The 25,950-nt window shown below is 40.1% G+C and overlaps 1 protein-coding gene across 4 annotated transcripts in view; it reads left to right on the top strand.

The window, feature by feature from the left end:
- EPB41L4B (erythrocyte membrane protein band 4.1 like 4B) overlaps positions 1–25,950 on the top strand; it is a 180,444-nt gene that overhangs the window by 75,818 nt on the left and 78,676 nt on the right. For 3 of the 4 annotated variants that reach the window (XM_074875473.1, XM_074875463.1, XM_074875481.1), the window contains exons 6-15: positions 285–337; positions 4,616–4,736; positions 5,384–5,471; positions 6,030–6,118; positions 6,450–6,519; positions 6,692–6,861; positions 6,965–7,074; positions 9,118–9,148; positions 9,655–9,688; positions 10,724–10,791. In XM_074875473.1, the coding sequence (XP_074731574.1) occupies positions 285–337; positions 4,616–4,736; positions 5,384–5,471; positions 6,030–6,118; positions 6,450–6,519; positions 6,692–6,861; positions 6,965–7,074; positions 9,118–9,148; positions 9,655–9,688; positions 10,724–10,791 (834 nt within the window). Of the gene's footprint in view, positions 1–284; positions 338–4,615; positions 4,737–5,383; positions 5,472–6,029; positions 6,119–6,449; positions 6,520–6,691; positions 6,862–6,964; positions 7,075–9,117; positions 9,149–9,654; positions 9,689–10,723; positions 10,792–13,592; positions 15,019–25,950 lie in introns of those variants that run through there. The other variant, XM_074875490.1, reaches the window with a different exon arrangement.

Genomic DNA, 25,950 nt, shown 5'->3' with positions numbered 1-25,950 from the left:
TATTGAAGACAAAGTGGTTTCTTAGTTGATTTAATGTTGTCTCTATTAATTCAAGCTTGTTTTATGGTGGAGCATATGATGTGTTTAGTGCTAATTAGAACATACCAAATTAGAAAATAATCATATGCAAGTAAAAATTAATTGTAGATGTTTCATATCATAAATAGCTTGTGGAAGTTATTGTTTCCATTTCTTATATCAGACTACTTTTTAGCTTTATTGCAAGAGGAATTCACTGAGAAAAGAAGACGTGTTTTTTATAGCTTGTTTTTTTTCTTTTTAAGACTGAAATGCCCATATGAAACTGCTGTTGAACTAGCAGCTCTATGTCTTCAAGGTATGCAATCTTTTGAAAGTGGTTTGTCTCAATGTATTAGAAAACTCACCCACTAGTTTCTTTTCACTCTGTGTTACTCATGCTTTATCACTGATCATATATAAATGCTATTTCTTTACCTGAGGAGAAGAATTTTATGGAGATCTCTTTCCTGCCTTCCCTCCATTCATAACTTCTGAAATTAGGCAATGTTGGCACACTTACCAAGGGGAAGGAGCCTCAAAGGCATGGATAGACACAGGTTTCATGGAAACCAGGGGCTGACCGGGGAAAGAAGACCCCAAACAGTTCCCCACTGAGGGAGCAGCTATGGTGTGTGCAGTGTTACCACTTCAGCCTGAAGAGCCAGCTGGCCCTTCAGCACACGCTTTGCAGCAGGTGGATCCCTGCGAGTGTAGCTCCGAACATGGGCTGCCTGCTGCCCGGCCAGTGCTCGGGAGAGTGAGCCTCCACGGAGTGTGGCACAGGAGGTGGTCACAGGGCAGGAGGGACTGGGTGGCAGGTACTGGAGAGCAGAATTCTCAATAGAAAGGTAAGATTGCTTCTGTGTCAGGAGCAAGGGTTACAAGATTTAAAAAATCCTAGAACACTAGGTTTCATTAGTTTATTGTAGGAAAAAGTATTTTTTTTATTGCTGCAGACACATTAATACAAGTATTCATTCCATTTCAGGCGGTTTGTTTTGTAGATGTGAAGGGACCTTGTGTAATGACGCTCAAATCCAGTTCATTTTTTTCTAAAATAAAGTGCAGTGAGCTGAACCATTCTAGACATACCAGCAGCAAAATGAATTGAAATGAAGAATACTCTTCCTGTTCTGCTGGTGGTTGGCGATGGCACATGGAGTGCTTAGGCAGAGTCTCTTACTTTAATACAGCAATGGAGATAACTCAGCGATTGTAGATGAACTTGACAGTCAAAACTGGGAATTCAGTCCCAAACAGCAACAGGTGTAAATCTTACAGCAGCGGGTTATTTTTCTACACCAGTCTGGCACAGCTCTGATTGTTAGGTGTGCAGAGAACTGCTGCAGGCAAACTCCATTTGTCTTTTTGAGATGGAGAAAATCTAGAGCCCGTATTTGGTTTGCTGCTTCCGTTTTCACAGATAAAAACACCAGTAACCTCACCCCTGGTCTAAGCAAGGAGAACCAAGCAAAGAATAATAGCTTGATGCCTCAACATTTTGGGTAGTAACTGACACCTGTGATTACTGTGTAAATGTAATAAAATAGCCATCCATCATGTTTATAATGTCTCCAACTAGGTACCAAGCTAACACTTCTTGACCCTGTCTGTGGGAACATACTTCTATACTTTTCTGCTGTCTTTTTTTCAGTTTCAGTTTTCTGCTATTTTGACATCATCACAATAAGTTTCTCCAAAATTATTTCATTATTGCAACTAATTTATTGTCTCTGCTGACATATGCTATAATTAGCATTTTTTTGGTATAACATTTGTTACATTTTATTGACACTGGAAACTTAATTAAGCAGAAGAGTTTAAAGAAATGTCAAATGATTATTCCCTTCTCAGCAGGTTTCATTTACTCTGTAAAATCCAGTCTTGCTCCTTAGTGTGGCTTTCCTAAGAGCAAAGTAAAAGTTATAAATGGCTATTTAGGAATTGGTACTCCAAGCCCTCTGAAAGAAAAGCCTTTTCTCTTCACAAGACAGCTTTAAACTTCATACCTTTTCTTTACCAAGGAAGTTGTTCTTTTACAGTAATTCTTTCTTTGTTTCAAACAACAGTTTCCAAGCTGGTGTTTTGTGTGAATCATCTTTCAAACATAAATTGTTGGTTTGTTGCCAGTCCCATGAAGGAACTTCTGTAGCAGATAACATCGATTTGCAGTATAGGGTAACTTGTGAATCAGATACATAATCGTATGTTTCACTTAGGGATTATCTGCAGAAAGGTTGTAATGAAACTTGAATCGTCACTGTTAGAATAAGTTTTTAACCTACCTTATTAGTCTTGCGAGGCTTTTGTATTTAACCAGGTATACTTTTGAAACTACTAATTAAACTCAACAGGAAAACTGTTTCTCAGATCTCCAGTTTTTGGTTCTAATCATAAGACATTTTCATGGGATAGTGCAAACATTTTTTTTCCCTTCTGTCTAAAAGAATCAACAATATGTTTACAGATAAACATGTTTTTGCAGTTTTCAAAAACTTTATAGGAAACTTCCTTTAGAAAATTTCCCCGTTTATGCAGTTATTTACTAAAGAACAGGAATAATGTATATAAACATGTTATGTAACACCTCCCCTTGCCCCCCCCTCCCCCCCCAAAAAAAAGGCCAGAGGAGGGCATGCCAAAGCATGATACTTTGTCATAAAAACTGCAAATGAAGAGATGGGTCCTCTGCTGAAAAATATTAGTGCTGATGAGCCATTCAGGAAACGTGATTCCACCAGGAAAGACACTAGTGAGAGCATCCTTGTATGGAGTCTGTGCTTCCCCCTTCTGCTGCTGCCCTTCTGCCCTGGGTGGGGAGCTGGTGAGACTCTTACTGGCTCTTCTCTCAAGATCTATTTCTTAGAGATCAAAATGATGATGTTGTTTGTTTGCCTGAAAGTGAATAAACAGTGAGTGCAGCTATTGAGAAACAAGGGTGATATTGTACCTAGAACTTCTGCCCTACATTCTCCGTGTTTCTTTTGTCCTACTTGTTCATGATTCTTACCATTACACATCCTCTTTATGGCACAGCCAGCCTTCATTCCTCGCCTTCTCTCTCAGTTAGCTAGTAGAGAAATCTCCCATGTTTTTCCTAGATGGTTGTCAACACATCAAACTTGGTTTCTTACTTTTTTTCCCTGAAGTCCTCCTTGTTAGTGTGGACACAGTTTGTTGTGGCTCCCTCTTATATGCTGGAAACTGGACTGCCAGTAATTCTTAGCAACAGCTGTGTTAAATAGGCTTCCAATTTAGATGAAAGAGCAGCAGAGCTGAGATATCTCTGATAAAGAAAAAGACATAGATAAGGATACTGTAACTCACCATGGAAGATTACTGTTGAAGATAAAAAATGTGTTTGAGGCAGTAGTGAGAAATGAAGATCAGTGAACTCAGTCTGTTTAATGTCCTCAGGAATGCTAAATGTTTGAGTGAAGCTCAAGTGCTCAATACCACCTAGTATCAACAGATTGCATTTTGAATGTAACTTCCTATGTTCTAATGTATCCTGCTAGGTATTTTTGAAGACTGAAAGTCAATTACATTTTTGCAGCTGTTATGTAAAACTGCCCTGAAGCAAAAAAACTGTTTCTTTCAAGAGATTTAATTTCCCTCTGGGCCCTTTTTTTTTTTTTTTGATAGTAGTAGTATTAGTAGTAGTAGTCAAGAAACACCGACTGACAAAGGCCTAGTTTGGAATCATATGTCAGGTGACATGGTATTGCTGAATGATGTATATGCCACTGGTGTTTGTCTCACAGTGCCAAGGCAGTGACATTGCAGCTTCTTTGTATAGGTGAGAGGTTCCAGGAGCAAAGCATGACGCAGGCACGACACAGTTAAGGGCATCAGTCACTCAGCGCTTGTATCTGCTACTGAGCTCAGTAGAGTTTGCAAGTGTTCTGCTCCTAGAAAAGAAGATACCAAACCCTAAGCAAATAAGTAGAAAGTGACACCTCAATTATGTTAATACTTCAGCATTTCTTTCTTTAGAAATTACTTAATCTGAATATGACATCACAGCTGTGGTTTTTAAAAAAAAAAACACAACTTTGTCCCTGGTTTCTTGAGACTAGGTATTATTTTCATGTTTTGACATGAACAGTAATGTAACAAAGCATGCAATAGAATGAGAAGTGTTCTGGAATGAAAAGTATGACTTCATTGCAGTGAGAGGAAGTTTCAAAGTAATCTCATCTGAAAAAGAAGTGCATTGATTTTTGTTTTTAGTAGAAACTTTATTTCCTTTAAGTACTTTAAAATCCAGAGAAATGGCTTTAGTTAAGCTGGTTTAGTTCTAACATTCTTGAATGTCAGAATTCTGTACCGTAACCGTACACTGCTCCTGCAAACGCGTTTGTCTGACTTCTGCTGTAAAATCTGGTTTGAGTTTGGGGGGGGGGAGGGCGGGAAGTTAACTTACAACATTGGCACAAATGCATTCTTTCTTAGTTTCTTAGTTCTTCTAAGCATACTTAGAAACTTACAAACTATCATTTAGACAAGCTGTCTTTGTGGAGATTATGGAATTAAATGTTTCTGGTCATCCCATGATCTTTATGTTTTTAACTTTTCAATTGATTGATTGCAGCGGAGCTGGGAGAGTGTGAGCACCCAGAGCACACACCAGAACTGGTGTCTGAATTCAGGTTTGCACCAAACCAGAGTGAAGCAATGGAATTTGACATTTTTCAGAAATGGAAGGAGTGCAGGTAGGATACCTGTGTGGGAGTGGTGTCTCTAGCAACAGGAGGTTTTCTTCTCTTCCAAAGTCAAATATGTCTGCAAGAACCCCTTCAACAGACATGAAACGGTGATTATGTTTGTCAGTTGAGAAGTATTGTGAATAGACTTTAAGCCCTCCCCTTCCCTAGAAATGGCAAGCGGTAATTTAGGGAAGGTTGATGGGGTGAGTTTGTTTGGTGGAGGTTTTTTTAATTTGTTTTTCTTTTTATCTCATAACAGTTTAAGCAGTCAGATCTTTTTCCTGTTTATGTTGGAAATAATTCTCTTTCTCTCTCTTCCTCTCCTTCTTTCCCACATGCACACATAAAGTTTTGCGTTCAGGGTAGTAGCAAACTCTTTTTCCTGTCTTTTCTTAATAAATATTGTACATTTCAGTAATACTGTCTTACCTGAACTTTCATCCTTATTGGCAATTTTAGACCTTTTTCAATTTTTATCCCTCTTATTTTCCTTTGGAGGGAAAAGGGTAAAAGCATAAGCCAGGCTTGAAATACCATTTAGTGTAATTAAGATTGAGGGCCCAAAGAAAAGGGTTAGAGGAATGAGTTTTAAAACATTTAAAATGGATAAAAATTTCATACCATAAAGTATAAATAAAAATTTATGTTCTTAGGGGAAAGAGCCCAGCTCAGGCTGAATTGTGCTACTTGAACAAAGCCAAATGGCTAGAAATGTATGGTGTAGATATGCATGTAGTTAAGGTAAGATCCATGTGATACTTTATTTTATTACTGCGGGGTCCCTGCCCTCATGTGGGTCAGTCCCTCAGGGGTGTCCTTGTTGTGGTGTGGGTTGCCCGGTGAGCCATAGTCCCTCAGAAGTACCTCCTTCCCACAGGGCTCCTCCCAAGAGTGCATCTCCAGCTATGTCCCCCACAGTGTTCCTTTCCACATGACTTTTTCCATGTCCCTCAATTTTTTCCTTTTGTGTCTCCTTCCCCCAGCAGCTACTTCTTGCTCTTAAACACAGGTGAGCCGAAGTGTGGGCTCCCCTGGCTGCAGTGGTGGCGCAGGGCTGTTTCCACAGGCATCAGAGCCATCGGGGGCAGCACAAGATCTCCTTCCACCCAGGGCACCCTGCAGCCTCCCATTGCCAAAACCTGCCAGTTTGCACCCCATACAGATGCATTTTCCTCTGTAATGTTAAAAAATATGCAAACCCTATCATTTAGTTTAAAAGCTATGGATTTTGACATACTACTGTAGTAAGATTTACACTACTAATGGCATATTGATTATTGATTCTGTGCTTGCTTGCAGGGAAGAGATGGTTGTGAATATGCTCTTGGACTGACACCAACAGGCATATTGATCTTTGAAGGAGCCAACAAAATAGGCTTATTCTTTTGGTAATCTGTTTTTGTGTTATATTCCTTTCTGTTAAAATGCAGAAATCTTTCTCCTTTACATAATGGGATCCTGACTATATTTTTAAATGTAGATCAAATCTACAAGGTTAAAATACCAAGGTTAAATCTGAAGGTAAATTGGTCTGGTTAGAAGTACCACTCTCAAATATGAAATATTTGTTGAAAAATAGTCACATTTCCAGGAAATCATACTTTTATTACAATTCCTGAAGTGTTCCAGGATTGCAAATCCCTCATGTGTTTTGGGGAACGGTCCTAGATTACAAAATGCCGTTTTTCCATTAATTTTCTTTTCGCTTCTTGTGTTTAGGCCTAAAATCACAAAAATGGACTTTAAAAAGAGCAAACTAACACTTGTGGTTGTAGAAGATGATGAACAGGTAACTTTCTTCCCTTACTTGGGCCTGATCCAACAAAGTGTGGTGTGTGCTCAGGCTGGTAAAAACGCAAGGGAGGCTCATCACACTGTTGGCCCAGGCTGTATTTCTCCTACCAAGGACAGTAACTAATACCATGCATGCCAACTTCCAGAGCTTTTGTTTCTGCATTTAGGGCAGAGAGCAAGAGCACACATTTGTTTTCCGGTTAGACAGTGCCAAAACGTGCAAACATTTGTGGAAGTGTGCGGTGGAACACCATGCTTTCTTCAGATTGCGAGCCCCAGCAAATAGTAAATCTAGTAGATCCGACTTCATAAGGCTGGGATCACGCTTCAGATTCAGGTATTTAGCAAAGTAACAGCAATATGTTTGTGTTTATACAAAGGAGCAGGTACAGCATCCAGCAAAAGGCAATAGTTAACTTTGTTTATTTCTGTATTTTAAGTGGGCGGACAGAGTATCAAGCAACACATGGGACAAGATTACGCAGAACTAGTACATTTGAAAGAAGGCCCAGCAAGCGATATCCTTCTCGAAGGCATTCAACTTTTAAAGGTAAGTGTTTGTACTTGTGTTCACTTAACCAGTCATGCAGGTGTCCTGTTAACCCATATAAATGTCATATTACAACCATAAAATCTGTACCACAGTGTAAAAACCAAAACATGTCAGACTACCTAAAAAAATCGAATGTACATGGGTTTTTTTCTCTGAAGTCAGAGTCCATTGTTTGTATCTACTGTTTTTAATCTCTGTCTATACTTAATTCTTCCATCCCCCATCTATGGAGAAGGAGGTACTATGGTTTCTTTTGTTGCTTCATTGAGGAGGGAAGAAAAGTTTTATCAAACTCAATGAGGGAAACCATGTAACATTTTCTTTGAAGTGCCTTTGTCACGTAGAGTGGAGCAGTGTCCAAAAGCCTCACTGACTTGCTTATCTAGCCAGACTTAGGGTTATTGAGCAGTCTTGCTGTGCAGTTGTTGCTGCTTTCCTGACTGTAATGGCATGTTACTCACCTATCCAGAGTCTGACCTTAACTAGCTTTCTCTGGGAATTGAAATGTGCTGGATTTGAATGGGATGACAAGGAATTGATTTCCCTGGTGGTTTTGTCATTTGTCCTTGAAAACTTAAGCCGAGATTTTTATTCCTTGTAGAAAAACCTAGGAAGGAGCACTGCAAGACAACCCCCTTTAAATTCTGTATTACTTGAGGCTGGAGGTGTAGTTGCTGTATAAAGCAGGGTGAGATGACATTCCTGTAGAATCTCTTTGCACTCCTTTGTATTCCTAGAATATGAACCTCAGTTCCATGAAAAGTCCTTGTGGTATTATGGGGGGACTTTTATTTTTGATGTACAATGGGGAAAAAAGGGTAGCAAGCATGCATGCCTTCTAGAGTGTGTAACCCCCCCCTTCCTTACTACATGTCAGTTTTTTACAGAAATGCAAATTTATTAAATTTGTGAAATGCTGTTACATGATACATGAGAGTCAATTGTATATGGTAAGTGTGGATGATTTCCTAAATTGAAGACTGGATTGTTTTAATTTTATTTTTACAATAACAGGATCTGTCAGACCTGCAGGTGATACCTTGCCTCAGTGCTTTCGTACTTATGTCTGTGAGATGGGAGAAGAGAGAAAGTGTGGCTTATGCTCAGTTTAGTTCTCTGTGCATAGCAGCCAGGCAGAATTGCTGTCATACCCAGATGTTCTCCCTTCAAAAAGCTCAACAGCATGTTTGTTAAGTTAATGCAAAAAGTCCCCTTAGATTATTGTCTTTCATGCATCTCTTAGCCATTAAGACCTGTATCTAGTTGCAGCTCACAGGCGTTGGATTCTGTCCTAGCTCAGTCTCTTTGAGACTGCTACAGTGTCTCATTAAGTTTGTCATCCACTTCCTGTGTTCAGCGGAGACTTGGATTTTCAGCTGTATCACTCAGCAGTTTTTCAATGCTCTTGAAAAATACACTGTCTCTCAGGAAAAAGAAATTGTACATCCCAGTTACTCCACTGCCTTCTTCACTGTTCTTTCCAGCCTGTCCAAAGCACAAGCCAAGACCTTGTTGCTCACGATTGCTCAGTGCCTTCCCATATTCCCAACTGATCAGCTTTTTTTGGTGACTGTCATTCACTGTAATAAGACACAGGACATTACCAGCTTCAGGAATACTCTGGTTTGTGTAAGATGCAAAATTTCTGTGAGGGGTAGCTTCTGATTTTCAAGGGACTCAATGGTATTGACATGGTAGCTACACCAAGGTGAGAAAAGTAGTGTTCTGGTTGTGCAGAACTTGCTCTGCCAGAAGTCCTTCTTTTGTGACATTTGGGAAGAATACTCTTGTCTGCTGTCATCTTTGGGCTTTGACTCTTGCAGAAACAGAGAGAGGTTTGTGTCTGCCTCAAACTTCATGTACTCACACAGGAATGCTGGGTAGCAGAGGGTTGCACTTGTGATTCTGACGCATTTGTGCACATACGTCTGTATGAGGATTCACTTAAGCTGTAGTGTAACATCCCAGTCACGATAGCTGATACTTCATGTCTTAAGGTTTTTTGCCTGTCTTAAGGTTTTTCGTTTGTTTCTTTTTAAGCAAACAATCCTGTGAAAGCAGCACAACTGTGGTAAGTGACTGCTCAAGTTCTCTCTATCTCTCAACTGCTGTTGTCAGGCAAAAAAGATTCTGAAGACCCTTTCTGTATTAGGATTTGTCAAAACAAATTCTGTGGTGTGGGATGAATTGCTTTGGGATCTCTCATTATGCAGCACCAGATTCTTCTTGGGGACTGGCTTTGAGACTTTTAAGTGCTCCCATTTAAATTTTTTTTTCTTTTTGTGTTTGAGATAAGACTAAAGTAAAACATATTTCCTTTCTGCTTATTGCTATTATGCTATCTTATCTAGCATTATTTGTTCCTGTTTCATAAATGTAAAATGAGGAAAAAAATTTTGCACCCCTCTTTTTTGCACTGTAGTTGCTGTGGTGTCTATCTTGAATAAAATACCGATGTCCTTAAGAATATGAATTTTACTTCACTGTAATACTTCCCTGAAGGGTAGAACCCTGAATTATAGGAAATTGTGACATAAATGTATTGATTACATGAAAGCTAATTTTTTTCTCCCTTAGCGCTAAAAATACTCCTGAAGTCCATAACTACCAGGTAAGAGCATAACAATTGTTGAAGAGAATATTGTAATTTTCTTATTTAGTGGTAAATATTTTTGTTCTCTATACTTAGTACAGCTGTTTTGTTCCCCTTCCCTTACTCTGGGGTGAGAGTCTCTTGAGGTGGTTCAGAAATAAAAAGTGTCACATTGGGAGTTAAGGAGAAAGTGGAGGAACTCCTATCTTTCTTCGCCTGTGTTCTTGAATGCACTGCAAGCTGAATACACTCCATTTGCCACCCTCTCTCCCTTCCCCTTCCCCTCCCCTTCCCCCCCCCCCCTTCCCTCCCCCTTCCCTCCCCTTCCCCCTTCCCTTCTTAAAGCCTTTGGGACTGTGAATATGATGGAGCCCAGGAGACTGCTCTGTGAGCAACCTTTTGTCTAGAGCAGCTTCTCACATTGGATGATCCATGACAAGTTCAAAGTTGCAATTATCTCCCCCATCACAACACTTAAGGAGTTCATTCCTGGTCAAATGTTTGTTTTTTTAAACAAGCTCCTTTATACACTTCAGAGAAAAACCTTAACCGTGATACTAGCAGTCAGTGCTACTGAGAAAGCAACTGAGTGTGTGCATGAGAACTTAGTCTTAACAGTTGTTTTTATTAAAAGCCTCACTAGTGATATTTCAGTGTTTCTCCTCAAGATCTCATGGATATGAGAGAGAAATGCTGTCACCAAAGATGGGTGACCTTCTGAAGACTGCTATTATAATAGTAACCTTTCTCACTCTCCACCTTTGATGAAAGTTGACATTCTTTTGATGTGCTTTCTATGAGAAGCACTAGATGTGCTAGCTTGTCTCTCAAACTGAAAAGCAATTTTCTTTGCATTTTCCCTGAGTGTGTCCTAACGAGCAAGCTCATCACCAAGAGGTCTCGTGTAAATGCTCAGTGGCATGGGAGAAGGTCTGAAAAAGTGGGGTTTCTAAGGCTCACAGGGAGCATGTTTCTCATGGCCCCAGGAAAATAAAAAGTTAATAGGGAGTTTTTATAAGATTTCATTAACTGGGTTCAATGTTTTCATTGCAGCCACAGTATCATCCTAATATACATCCTGCTCAGCCACACTGGCATCCACATACACCTGTGAATGTAAGGTAAGCAATCTTCACTTTGTGAAAAAGATGATTACTTCTTTCTTTATCTTAACCTGTTGCCCTGAAGCTTTGGTGGATGTATTGGGCAAGTTTCTGCCCAAGAAAAGCAAACAGAAATTAGAAATATGTGATGTAGAGGCAGTATTAAATAACTTCTATTTAGATTTTGATTTGGAATGTCCTGATCTTCTCGATTAAAATTTTTTTCAGGTTGATTTTTAATTCAGAATCTGAAATACAACTTTAGTGTATTTCTGTGGGGAGTACGTTAGATGGGAAGATGCTCAGTAGCGTCAATAAAACTAATTGCAATTTGATCAGTATTTAATCTCCTAAAAGAAGAAACTCATTTTAGGGTAAAGTTATGAGTGAACAGATTCTTGAATTGCAGCACTTCTTTCATCTTTTGCAGAAATCTATATGGAAAAATAACATGTTCGTGGAACAATGTATTGGGCAATTTACAGATAATTAGTGTTAGTGAAATTGTAACATTGAGTTTTTAAGAACTGCTTCACAAAAATATTTCTGTGTGTACTATTGTGCTATCTTCTTGCATACTTTTTTATTTTGGAACTATTCATGAGAGAAGTTGAGCAAAAAGAAATTTTGGAAGAAATTCACTCCGAGTTAGAACCACCTTGGTGGAACGCACAGTGGAGACACACACCTGCTGGTTGACATGTGTCTGTGCATGTACCTGAGATAAAAATCAGATGCTATTCTGTCTTAATAAAAAGTAACCTTTTTAGGTTACTTAGTTTTTTATACAGTTACTGTCTTGACTGAAAAATACCAATACCGTAATCTTCATTCCTATTCATCTTACATTTTTATCTCTATATTCTTACATCAGGATAGGTAGACTTCATTCTTAGTGTAGGCAGGCTCTGGAGATGAGTCTGAGCTTAAAATGGATGAAAAGACCATTTGGTCCAAACTGGAGTCTGAGAATGGAGGAAAAAGGCAAATATGTTATTAGAAATCCTTACTAAGCAGAGAAGCAGACATACTCACGGTCATCTTAAAATTCCTAGCATACAGCAGTAAAAAGCACTATGCTAGAAACAGAAGATGTTAAGTTGGGTAGTTAACTTTGTGCTTCATGTTCAAGATTCTTCCTGGTTTTAGGATTTACTTGTCTATTTAATTGTGTGTGATTTAAAATGTACAGTTTCACATTACAAAAGAGTGATTGCTGAGAGAGTGTAATGATTTTATAAATCGTTTGAGGTTTTTCTGAAATTTTTCTAAAGATTTCTTCACTTACGATACTAGTCTGTAACATTTTAAAGCCAAATAGTTCACCCTGGAGCAGAGTGATATTGAAATAAGCACAATAATGTATTGTAATTGTGCAGACAACCTCCCCTTTCAGCCCCTCCGCTGCCTGGGCAAAGATTAAGGTCAGTGAAATATGAACAATGGCTTTTTTATAGCTAGGCTTGTAAAGCTAAAAAACATACTTAAAAGCTCAGTCATGCAAGCTCGGTAGAAAAGGTGCTCAGAATTTTTGTCCCAGTCAGGTATAAGCATTTAAATGTGTGATTAAAGTGCAAGCCTCAAGTTATTCTAACTTGGAGTCAAAGTGGAAGAGTTGGACATTTAACATCTTAGATAGCTTGATTTGAGAAAGCTTAATCCATCCAACTATGAACCTGAGATCAAACCACAGATGCATGAAATTCTTTCTGCTGGGCATGCAAGTCGAGCATGGGTCAAGGGCTGGAATGAAGCTACCTGTGCAACACATGTTATATATGGGGTTTTTGTTGAATAGTTTGTGAAGTAATGTGTGGAATTGTGTCTCAGTCTTCTTAGTAAAATCCTTTCAATAACATTACTTGTTTACAGTTAACTTAATGTTCAGTCTTCTGAGAAAATTCATTCCATTTAATAGTTGTCCTTATATAACTTTAGAATCTCTCCAAAAAAGTGTAAAATCTAAACCTGCCTGTATTTCTGCTAACATAAAAAAAATTACAAAAAAAATGGTGCAACTTTAGTTTGGTAATAAGGGAATCTTAAACATTGTGGTTTCCTACATACTGTTCAAAATATTTATTTATTTATTCATTTATTCTACACCCAGCACCCCCATCAATGATTCAGGATACACTGTAGGAGTGGTTGAGGTTACTATCTCTAAGCAACAATAAGTAATGAACAAATAATGAAAAAATATTTTTTCTCTTAGTACTTTTGCAAGTTTCTCGACATAGTCACAGAGAAATACCCCTACTAATTATAGATTCTAGGTGTGCATCTTAACAAAAGAGACTATGTAACTTACAGGCTGCTTCAGTGTAATAAACTGCATCAGTGCTGAAGGAATGGCAATATTTACAGATGAGCAATTTTCATTCATAGGATTGCCTTTCTTAATTTTTTAGACCTTAAAGGTATATTTACATAAGCCCAACTTTTTGCATGACATGGTTTATTTTACTTGTTTGTTGTATGCGTTTAGTTTTCCTGTAGCCTCCTCCTCCCTCCCCACCATCCCTCTGGGATTCAGAAGCATTGATGCATGACACTTGTCTGTAACACTTGAAATCAGAGAGGATTTTTAATGACTGAGCTCTGATTCAACCCCCTTTGAAATCAGCTAAAAGGTTCCCGGTTGCTTCAGTGGCTCCTGCATCAGACCTGTAGGTCTGTCACCATTTCCTTCCCTTCCTGATAGCTGCCCATCAGGCCGTATGCATGCTTAGCACTTGCTGGGTGAACTCATGTTACTGTGTAGCACTCATAAGTTTACTTCCATCTCTCACTAACCAATAACTGTGCAAATGGTACAGGCCACCCTATCATGATGACAGGCCATATTGGAAACCCCCCACAAGTGGAGAGGACAGCAATTTACGATATATCCAGGAACAGAACCAGAAGAATTTAGGAGGAGTCCAAAGCATGGTGTACCAAGATAAACTCATGACGACTCTCTGAAAAACAGCCATCTTCATTTCACCTGCCATCTTAGACGATCATTGCATTCCATGGTCCTTGTCTGTCTGCAGTACGTTCAAAGTGTATTGTGCATAAAGCGTGTGTCTTTGTATGTACATCCATCCTTGTTTAGTGTTCATGGACATTCTTGGGAAAAGTATTCTCCGTGTCTTTGTAAAAAATCTTGAAAAACCTTTTGTGAAAGCTGGTAAGAATTTTCAGTGTCCCGAGACCAGAAATATTTCCGGGGATTTACATTCTACCACGCTTTCAAATCTCTGACCCTCTGCCTGCTGTTGAAGATCAGCCATTTGTGCCTTAGTTATTTTTATTATCTTGTTTCTTTTGAGTCAAATTAATAGATGAAGTTTGAGAAATTTTGGTTTTTAGTTGACATGCAAATAGGAGATTGGAGGGAGGAAAAAACAATTCACACTGGCAATCAAAATGGCTTATGAACCACCAACAAAGGGAGCCTATTGAGGTAGTCATAGGTTTGGGTGTCATTTGTTTTTAATTTTTGTGTTCTGCAGCAAAAATAGAGGTGCTTGCCTAACTTTGAAAATGAGTGTGAGGAAAGAACACTGTAATAAACTTAATGGAGTATGTGTATTCCTTTTTTTGACTTACTGATTATATTGATAGCATTCCCCAAAACCATACCTGCTGCTATAAAGGCGAGAATGTTAAAAATTAATCCTTGCTAAAAGGGTGCTGCTGTTGTCTTATTTTTAATGTGATTATGGAAGTGAACTATACAATCGCATAAAACTACCTATTGATAACTTTTCTCTGAGTGGATTTGAAAACACAGCGTGTAATTGGTACACTACAAGATGAGAATGATCCTGTGAAATAGCTCTATTTTTTTAAAGTTAGATGTTTGCAAAGTTGAATGTATATTTTACAAACCTAGGTCTTTAAATAGGCTTGGCTGGTATTTTGATCACTTGCCGATCTTTTTTTTTTTTTTTAAACTGGAAATCATAGTGCCATCTTAACTCATGCATTTGTCTTAATTAGGCCTTACATCTGTGGTCTCTCTGAAGTTGTTGGAATGATGAATCTTCATTTGGGATATTTTAAAAATGAAGTAGTTTTTAACATGATTTTGATAAATACACATTTATAAACGGCTATAACCATGAATTTTTTTTCAGAGCAAATTTGATAGTGTATAACTTTTTGTGAAATATATTTGTTTACAAATGCTATCTTTTAATATTTGTTTTGATCTTTCCTGTATGTGCTAAGTACAAATAAAAATTTTCAATCTTGTTCTGGTTATGGTGCTTTTTTTTTTTTTTTTTTTTTGAAAGATGTGGGGGGAGGGTGGATAGACATGATACACCTTATGCTTGTACCTGTTTTGCCCTGGAATCACTAATGCTGTGCTGGATCGACGTTTTCAGTGCAGTCTGTAGAGGGAGGGAAAACAATAAAGCAATTGTGCACTGAGATGTGAAAATGCCAGAGTAAGCCTAAGGTGGGTAATCACAGAGGCTGACTTCAGTTTCCCCAGTCTAGTCTTCCTCTGTTTCAGCAGCATTTGGGAAAGGAAGAAAGAGAAACTTTGTTGGAGCCAGTGGAACAAGGGCCTAGTTTAGCTGCTGCTCTGAATGCCCTCTGGAGAAGGTCTTTTTTTGAATACTCAAGTTGAAGTGGAGCATTGTTGCTTCATGATTCACACACCTACATTCATAATACAGTATCGTTCTTGTCAAAGAACTTCATTGGCTCATGTGTGGTTTGTTCTCAGTGTTCCTCCTCATCATGTGTTGTTATGTGCGGTTTGGTTTATTGCTGAAGGTGCACTGAATGAGGGATCTCCTTGACAGATCACGAGAAATACAGCACAAGGCCTAACCGGTCCTTAAGTGTTAAAATGCCTCATGCAGGAGGTCTGCACACAGGTGAAGAACAACCTGTGGGACTTGTGCATTCTGCAGTTTGTGTGTGTCACCCCAAGGGAAGCACTTGTCATTCTGCTTCTCTGGAGAAGGAGCTCATGCACTCTGCACTCCCCTTTCACTTTTTCATCCCACATCCTCCTTGCTGTCTACAGAAATCTGTACCAGCAAAGTCACCAAGCCATCAGATAGGTAAGAAGAGATCAATTTCTCTGTCCTTCCTTGCTCTAATCTTAGTTGGCTTCCTGTAGCAAATGGGCTGGAATGCAGTTGGGAAGAGGGAGCATTTCTACCTGTTTCCTGTCTGACCCCGGCATTGCTCTAACTGACCTGTCCAGCCAATGTCACCTGAACAAAGATGGATATGGGTAGTATCCATCTGAACAGGGTAGTACAAATAAGTTGCTTTAAATTTAAAAGCACATTGGTTTTTTTCCTAAAATCAGCACACTCATTACTTATGAAGTATTGTTTTAGCAAGTGACTAATACAGGCCTTGTGATGTTAGGAGTAAAATTTTGTGTTTGAAGCCACACAGAACACTGCAGGTGAAAACCAAATTATGTGGGGAGAGGGGAGAGAGGAGAAAGGCAGAAGATGTTTGGCTAACTCAGCTGTTAAATGTAGTAGCACCTTTTGTTTAAAAATAGAATATTGGGAAAGCTGTGGCAATATAAATCAATACCACATCCTAGATTTGTGCTGGTACAGGAAGCCGCTGGTGGTTAATAGATGTACAGACTCAGTACAGGGACTTGATAGCCCTGATATGTAAGTGTTTATACATTGTGTTGAATTATTTTAACTGGGAGTTCCTCACGAGGAAATGCCACACAATTTTTACCAAAGAGCATGTTATACAGTCATTCTAGGTACAGAGAAATCAACACATTTTGAATGTGTTCTAAATATACAGGGAAGTTGTTTAAAACAAATTGCAAACTGCCTGAAGGAGGTGCCACCTTATGAATCCAAATGAAGCATGCTCTCAGGGGTACCTGAGACCTGAGTCTATTCATTGTGCAAGTCTGAAATCTTGTTTTTACAAGTCCAGCATACACTTAGAAACTCTTCTGTAATCTGATTACAGGTGATAAACACTATCCTTGCATCAGTTTGGGGGGTGGGGGGGCGGTGTCTGTGAGTACAGTGCTAGACATCTGAGAAACTACACTGATCTGAAGTCCAGCATGTAATCGGCTGCATTCTTCCACGCACTGGAGAATTGCTTGATATATCTTGGCTGAGGGTATCTTCTGATCTCTCTGCATACCTTCCTCCTGCATTTAATGAAGCTGAAATCCAGTTCTTCAGAGCTCAGGCCTGGCTCGCCACTTTGTGTGTTCAGATTTGCAGGGGGGTTACTTTTGCTCTGTAATAACTCTATAATCCTGTGTCCTCTCCCCTAGGAACTGGTGGGGGAATTGAAAAGCTGGTGATACCGCATCTGTAACTTGGGCTGAAATGCATCGCTCTTCAGCCCCAGCCAGGCTCTGGCATGCAAACTAATGACTAATATTGAACACTGAAATATGATACTGAAATACAATACTAAAAGTGTTGGCACTTTTGGTAAATTATTTTAGTGTGGGCTTTTTCTTTAAACTTTAATTTTCAGCTATTTTTCTCTAGCTGATGTGAGTCACAGACAAAGTGAACAATGGGATCAGGTTTTTGAATGCATTTCCAAAGCTGGCAGTCAGGGGTTTGCACTTTTAAGGAAAGGAATTAACAAGTCCTTCCAGACCCTTTTATCAGTGAACCCCTGTGGAAATTGACCAAAAGGAGGAATGCTTTCTCACATTGTGGATGGGAACAAAGCATATATTATGGCCTTGTGATGTAAAACATCATTTTTCCTTCCTTCTGGATGAGTGTTGCAGAAGATGTCTCTTCACCCTGCAAGAGAAAAGAGTGTTAGAGCTTGCAAGTAATTTTGAAAATTGAACTTCAGCTGCTGGCAAGGAATGAGCTGGGGAATGTCTAAGATGGGGGAAAAAATGAAATTGAGTCTATCTCTTGCTTCTCAGGCATCAAAGTTGGCTAGATGGAGCCCTCTGAGGGGGAGGACGAAGACAGTTCAGCGCCGCAACCATGTTTTCAGTGGAGGTTTTCCACAAGTCATTCCAATTTGTGTATCAGGCAGGCAGGCTACTACTACCTCGCTCGAAGGAGAGAAGTTTCGACACACATCAATCTAACCTGGTACACCAGATGTCTGGATGAGTGGTTTTCCTCTGACTCTGCAAAGGAGGACCAAGGAAAGCAGCCTTATAGGGGAATGCTGTCACTGCAGCATTGCTGATGGTAGCTAAAGAGAGTGTTTGAGCCAGACCTGCTACAGACCAGCTGACATTAATGGACATAAAGTAGGAACTGTGTTTTTTTAAATTCATCTCGGTCTGTGTGTGTTGTACTTTGAAAAGGGACTGATCCACCAGGTCCCTAGCTTCTGTTGTTAAGACTGTGCTAGCCATGAATCTTCTTTGAGAGCTAGCTTGCACTAGCACTCAGCTGGTCAAGCCTCTGCACCCTAACCAAACTTGTGCTACAATATGAGGATGGAGATTCTGAACCATTTCCGAGTAAATACTTTTTCCTGCTTTACAGTCAATCTGCAAATGTGTGGAAAAACACAGACTCCCAAGTTGTAGTGTCGAAGGGCCTCCAGGAAAATTAGTCCTTTCTCAGCAGGCGCCAGACACATAGAAAGATGCGTCTTTTGGACAAAACCAATGCTATTCAAAGTAGATAAGAAAAAACATGTAAAGGAATGGACCATGTTTTTCTATCTACCTCTTGCAGTACACTGCAAAGCAGTGTGTGGTAATGATGAAGACCTTGTTTGGCTTTCCTTGTTTTCCACGTACTGTTGTACCTTGAAGTGACTGGCCAAATAGACTTCCCTTCTGAGTGCACGTGCTGTTGCTCTTGTTGCCACTGCATCACAAAAAGCAGATAAAAATTTGATTCAGCTGGCGTTCCTCCTTTGATATGAGTCACTTCCAGTAATAAAGCTTCTGCAGACTAAATGCTGCTCTCCACTGCTTACTAATGACTGTTTCATGACTGTCCTTTAAAGCAAAATAACTTATTTTCAAACAGTTGATTTCACAAGCGTTAATCTGAATTTAGTTGTAAAGTCCACAAGTCAAGCCTCTGTGCACTGTCTGCTGCACATACTAGTAGGTTGCTACAGAAAATGCAAGCATGCCTGTAATAACTTGCATATTGCTTTTAATTTCTGCATGTAATATACCTTCAATTTTGAACAGGAGGAAGAGGTGGTGTTTTTTGCAAATACTATATCTCACATCCAACTTTCTTGAAAGTGGTGATTTTTTTTTTTTTTTCCAGATAGAGTCTTGGCAGACTTGGAACACAGACTGGTGTAGGTGGGAGGTCCCACCAGCCTGATATCTTAAACCCAATGTTACTTCTTTGTATTGTGTTTCTGGAATAATGGCTTTCTCTTGACTCTGTGGGGTGACTACTTTTGGTTGGTAGCATCTTACCTTCCATGATCTGTTGCATGTATCTTTTCCGAAGCAATCTAGTTCATTTTCTCTAGCAGAAGCAGTGTTCATGATGACTGCCTTAGTCATCACACCTTCTGAGAACTGAGGAATCTGCCAATTTGAAATGAAGATCAATGTTGATCTAGGGCTGTTGGGGAACCAGTGGAAATGCCCCTTGGGTTCTATTCTCAAATTGCCACCACAATTACATTTCCACTTTTGATTGATTTTTGTATTTTCTATCTTCTAAGTTTGTAATGTGCTTGTTTCTTCTTCCTCTTCATGGCACTAGTGGTATGACCTTCAGGTTTAAACTATCCAACAGCAAAACCTGCAGCTCATCATATCAAAGATGAAGATGAATTGGATTAAGCATAACCAGATATTTCATACAGAAACAGTTTGGAAAACCTGTAGTTCCTGGCTTAACAATGTCAGATGTTGATGGATTATAAAAAACAGTATTTTTTTTTAAATGAGGCAATGAAGAACATCCTTTACTTTCTGCGCCCTGAAGAAAATGAAAGAAGTAGCCACACCTTAGTAGTAGTACTGATCTAATACAATTAATCACAGATAAGAAGCTAACTATTTGTAGACTATTTTTTCCTCACTAAACCCCTAACAATCTGTGCTGGAATTATAATCACAATGGTTTACCTGCCATTACCAATTTCTGCAATTTTGAGAATCTTAGAGAAGTAGAAATACAAAACATTAATACATCTCCAGTGCTCTGTAAATTGTGTATTGACATAGCAATGAACTCAGTAGCTAAACAGATGACAAAGTAGCTGTGTTTCATCTCCAGGGGCCAAGCCCCTGAATTTTGAGGCTTTCCTGACAGACAGCAGGGCTGGCATCTTGGTGTCCCCGAGCTGAGTCTTTCTCATGATGAGGTGTGTAGGAGTCAGGAAGGAAGGAAGAGCTCTGAAAAAAAAAAATGGCCCAGGGAAACAAAAAGCTCCGGTAGAGGGTTTAGGAGAAGCAAAGTTTTGCAGTAGAATGTGCAATAGCAGGAACTGGAAAAGCAATGAAGCCTGCTAGAGACTGTGGGAATGAAGAGGAATGAAAGAGGCAAGGGAGCTTTGAGACTTCAGCATCTGTGTCTTCACTTGGAGCTCACTGAATCAAGAAGCAAGGCTGATTTGAAGCAAGGCTTCAAGGAACTTGGATATCAAACTGGATGCTGCTTCTGTATCAAAATTTTGAGGCCAGGAGGGCTCTGTTATCATTCATTTTCAGATTCTACTGTTGCATTTAATGTCTCTCTCATTCTCAATTTCTGACTTCAGGAAAAATTCTGAAAATTGCTTTTAAGATAAAATGAACAGTTTCTCGCTATAACTCAGATGAGTTGCCCAAGTGTTGCAGTGAGAACAGAGATAGGACAGGTGGCAAGTTTGTAAATGAGAAAGCCCTTGCTGTGTTAAGTCATCGATTTTCTGTTACTTTTACCTGTTAATACTGTCTTCTGAGCAACTAAGTGGAAAATTCTGTCCTGCCTTGATAAGAGTTTTTACTTGCTGCACACTCTACCTGTTCAGTGGCTTTACTGGTAATGTGTTAAAAAAAGGCAGATATCTATAACCTAAAATGAGGTCATTTGTGTGGCAGTGGTGTCAGGTATGTTCACGCTGGACTTTAAAGTTACGGCAAATTACTGAAAAGTCAGAAGACCACATATTTCTTTGTAGGGCATATTCAGAATATGAATAATTTAGAAGCATGAAATTTCCACAGTTTTACTAATTTCTCTAAAAACATGTTTTTTTCAAGGAGTTTCAGCTGTGTAGGGACAGAGGCAAAAAGGAGATTTTGTAAGATGGGAGCATATTATTAAGGGAAGCCAAATCCAGTGGACTGACTTTAAGGCTAAAGTGGTTTCACCTTTCTAATCTGCTAGATGTGAGGCTGCTGTAGTTCCTGGTTTCTGAGCCCAGCCTGTACAGATGCCGAGCATGTATTCCAGAGCTGTAAATACACATAGAGCACACATGCAGCCAGCCATGCAGAGCCAAAGAGGTGGAGAGCAGTGCCTTTACCAGCACCCGCAGACACAAACAGTAGCACACGAACATGGGGCAGTACAGCAAGCTCAATCCTGTATGCATACACACCCCTCCCCCAGAAAATAGGACTATAGTTAAGAAGCCTAGACTGCAGAGATCGAGGCTTGACCAGCCAAGCATGCTGACCAGCAGCTTTCTTACATGTGACTGGTCCCTTTTCTCTCCCTCCTCTTCATTTTCCCATGCTTGTTCTTCCCTGATGTACATGGATTCTCTCCTTCCCTTACCTTGTCTCCTCTCAGTTACCCCTTGCTTTTTCCCTGAATTGCTCCCAGTTTTGTGAAGTCCATATGCAAATTTCCCAAGGCTACCTAGGTAGTTTGGACCTCATGCAGTATTACCAATATGGTTTCCTAGGCAGTGCTGGCCCTGCAAAGTTGTTCTCACCAAAAAGTCCCTGATACTCCCCTCCTCCGGTGCTCTGTGAAGTTTGGCCATTTCTCATGTAGCTCTCCCATAACTAGCTGTGAAATCCAGCAATCCTTCAGGGCACGCTCCGTAACATCTGTTAGCTGCTTATGCTTTTATCTGTCATGTCCAGCTATTTCTTCTGTCACTTCCCGTGGTTTCTCATGTTCTCCTCTGTTAGCCAGGCCTGTGCCTCTTTCTGTGTCTGCATGCTTTGGCAGGTATGTGATAGTGAGGAAAGGAGAGACAGGGATGTGCTTAGCTCATGGGCCTGAGTTATTTAATGGGTTAAGTGGTGGAAAAGGCTCTAGCGTGGTTAGCAACCCAAGATCAGCTGCAGGCTGTCTGGGAGGACTTAAGTTCCTCACTTGGTTTTGCTCCTATTTTAACCTGAGTTAGCTTGCTTGTATTAGCCACCCCGAGTTGTTTTATTTCCCAAGGACAGGCATACATTGTCTGCCTGTGACTGAAAGGGGAAGACAGCACTGACTTGGGGGAGGATTTCATCTGTCTTAGAAAATTTTGTGTCTTCTTTTCAGAGTTCTTCTCATCTGCAAGGAGATCTGGGACAATGAATTTTTTTGACAGGTGATTAAATACCATTAGCTGTCGTTATCATTAATTAAAACCATTTGTAAATGAAGATGAGCAAGTTTAGTTCCCCAGTGGGCATATTTTGCATGACAGTAGTGCAAGGCAGTATTTTTTTAATGATCTTTATGTAGATAAGGTGAAATCTATGAGGACAATGGCTTTGTTGAGTCAAGATTTGTTTCTTGGTATTTTATTGGAACATGCTTTGCTGCAGGCTCTGTTCTTTTTGTGGAGAATTCCAGATTACTCCTGCTTCAAAACTTAGTTCAGCAGGAAGCTGCTGCATATACTTTTATCTCCTACAGGAGAAATTTTGCCTGTTCCCGTCACCATTTCTGAATATGTATTTCCCCATCGCCTTTTTCTCTCTTTCCATGGTTGGTTTGTCTGTCTGGGAGAAGGCTGCTGGCTGCCCTCTCTGCTTTCTGAGGTGTCCCTAGGAATGGATGGGGACTGCTGATCATCCCTGGCAGCAGGGAGAGAAATTGGCAACACATCTTCCCAGGCCTTCCCTAAAGGAAGCAAATGGGCCAGCTCTCCTGTCGTCTGCTGGTGTCCAGGGCAGAGCATGGAAGTGTAACAGCACTGCCAGCTTGAGTTATACTTCTCACGGTTTAGGAAGCCAGTTCTGGCCAGTAAAGAGATCCTGGCTACATGGTGCAGGAAAAAACCAATACCATAAGTTTCTTTTTAATGATGCCAATCCTCCTTTACTTAAGAACACTCATTGCTTCTATATGTCCTCATCCTTGGCTGCAAAAATGAAACTGCATCCTCTCTCTTTTATGAGAAGTCCTCCTGCTGTGGTCTGTGTTCCTTTCTTGTATAACGCTGGGTCCTCTCAAAGTCTTTTGCTTCAGTCCAATGGTTCTGGCCATTAATTGATACTCATGCAGAACACTACCTTTTTCCTATCCCCTCCACCTTTCCTCTTCATTCCTCTCCATGGGGTATTTTCCAGAGTATGCAAAATTCCTAGGCTCTTTGTGCCACTTTACATGAAGTGTAAACACAAGGGGTGTGTGAGATTCTAAATGTGTTTAAGTTTGACTAAAAATTCAGTTGGGTTTGTTTGGGTTTTTTTTAACTGCTTTTGAAGCTTGGGCAGGGAATAAACCCAAAGTCTTGTCTTTTTTTTTTTTTTTTTTTTTTTTCCCCAAAAGGAGAGATTAAGCCCCAAAAATGAAAGTTTGGCTTAACATAGCTGTTAAGTCTCATCCCCCCAGCTGCCACATTGAAGCTTCATGCACAATGGCTGCTTTCATTAGACTTCTGAGAGTCTTTCCTCCATGGATGCACTTTAATGCACATACACGTTAACATACACTTTAACACTGACTGCCATTTGGGAGCACATCTAAAGCCCATTTTGAGTTGGAGAAGGTATAGTTACAATATGGTGATGGGTGAACTGTCTCCTATTAGGGAGCAAAGTGGTTGGGGGAGCCTCCCAACACATTCAGCACAAAGCCTGCAGTGTGGATTTGAGCTGCCGAAAGCTGCGCAAATCACCATCAGACTTGCTCTGAGCTGCAGATGGGGGAGGATTGAGAGGGGTTGTGAAGATGTTTGTGTAAAGTTTGAGGATTTTTAAATGTTAGACACTTGCAGTGGTTTGGTGCAGAAGCAGTGTTCAAAGCAAAGAATAGAGGTGGGTGTGGTAACTGTTGAAGGTTAGTTGTCACAACCAGACCTAGAAGCCTGGGATTTTTTTATACCACTGTTCAGCTATAGCAGGGAGGGTCTAAACTCAATGCAGAGTCACCCAAGAGGCACAATAGTTTGAGTCTGCTTTCTGCTGTTGCCCCACCCACCTCCCCAAGGAGGGGAGAGAATAGAGGCCCACCATTTGCTCTCCAAGTGTAACTTCAGCCGGATGGGAGATGCCTACAAGAAGAGTGTGGAAGAAGGGGACACGGACAGGGTGGAGGAGTAAGCCTGCTCTGAAACGGGTGAAAGGTGTTTTATGCAGGGCTACATGGTTATGTTCTACAGGAGAATGAGGATGGTATGGGAAGGTGATTACTTTTTTAAAAAATCTCTTGTTACTCAGGTTGCACCAAAATGGGAAGTCCTCTTACACCAGGCCTGTCATGGATGACAGAGAAGTCCTGAATGGGTTCTGATCTTAGCACACAAGAAAGTTTAGGACACAGCTCAGGAGAAATGATAGTATGTTTGTGCTGTTAGGTAGGAACCTGTTTCATAGCTGAGGTTTTGGGAGTGGAAACCTGGCCAGTTTAGGAAAGGATCTGGTGTTCTTTCAGATCAGAAGTTGAACATGAGTCAACCCCAGGCTATTTAAGGAAAAGCAAATGTCATGTTCCAGTGTATAAACAGTAGATCCCGTAGGACACGGAATCAACCCTTCCTCTTTGCAATACATTTGCAAGGCCTCAACTGGAATGGGGTGCCCTGTTCTGAGCACCACATGTCAGAGGCAGAGGAGGGGGCAGCTGGGCAGATGGGGATGGCAAGACATATCAGAACTGTAGGAAGTTTGTGACCTGTGAGGGACAACTGAAGAATTCAAAGCTCTTTAGTAGGCTTAAATTGTAGTAAAGGTGACAGGACAAAGAAAGAAAGTAAGTGTAGGCGTGGTGAGACACTGAAATTGATTGCACAGGGAAGTCATGAAGTCTCTGCTAGTGAAGGTGTTGAAGATTCAGTTCAGCTGATCAGTTGGGGTAACATAGGCCTGCTTAGTTTGGTTTTGAGGGGAGAGGTGGATAATTCAGTCTTTGAAATAGCTTTCTGTTCCCCATTTTTCTGTGATCTCTTAATACTGTTGTATGTGTGAGTTGTACGCTAGAGGCATGGTTTGGTAAGGCAGTAGATGGCTGGAGCACATGAAATGTAAGAATATCAACTGGAAATAGCTTTCAAAGCAAAGGGTGAGGAGTATAAAATTGGGATAGAGGACTAGTAATGTAAATAAAGTTTTTTAAATGGAAAAAATAATCAGAAGATACATGTTATTTGCTCTGTTCCTCAATATGCTGCCCTTTTGGTCAGAAGAAAGTAATTATTTAAGTTTGAGGCTAAAGGCAATCCCAAGTGTCTTGTGAACTTTGAGTGGCTGTTTTGAAGGTTCAGCCTCTGGTAACTGAATTCTCAGGAGTGCTTTGCCTGAGGGAGGCACAGAGAAGGAAGAAATGTTTTCTTCCTTTATATAATAGCCTGTAGGGCCCTGCCTCATTTTCCTTGAAGGGCAGGAGTTGGTTGTATAGGAAGCAGCTGGAGCTTGTTGAGAAAACTGCAGAGGTAAATAACAGAGGAAAAAGAGGAAACCTGCAGGACAGCCAATTGACTATTGAAAGGTAAAACAAAGGTGTAACATTGTCATATTAGGAGAGCCAAAAGAAAAGAAGAAAGAGGATAGAAACTGATACCCGCCCATGTATGCACATAGTCTGAGAGCATTACTTGATGTCTGGGGAGCAAGTATGAAAGCCTGGAGGGCTTAGGATATGGTCAGAAAGTTGGTTCATTGAAACTAGTGATTTATTTGCATCGATGGGTTGGGAAGGATGCATGAGCACATTATCTGTTCAGGTAACCCAGACAGAAGCAAGCAGTAGAAAGAAAAGTTAATATCAAAAAGATGCAATGAGTGGAAAAGTCTCAAGTCTCTAGATTTAAGACGGTGGAAGAACAGAAAAATAAGTGAAAAATAGATGTGATATGTGGTAGTATTGATGCCACCTT

This window comes from Strix uralensis, chromosome 1 (assembly GCF_047716275.1).
Source record: "Strix uralensis isolate ZFMK-TIS-50842 chromosome 1, bStrUra1, whole genome shotgun sequence".
Lineage (NCBI taxonomy): Eukaryota > Metazoa > Chordata > Aves > Strigiformes > Strigidae > Strix > Strix uralensis.
Note: the sequence above shows the minus strand (reverse complement) of the source record. Positions and strands in the feature narration are given on the sequence as shown.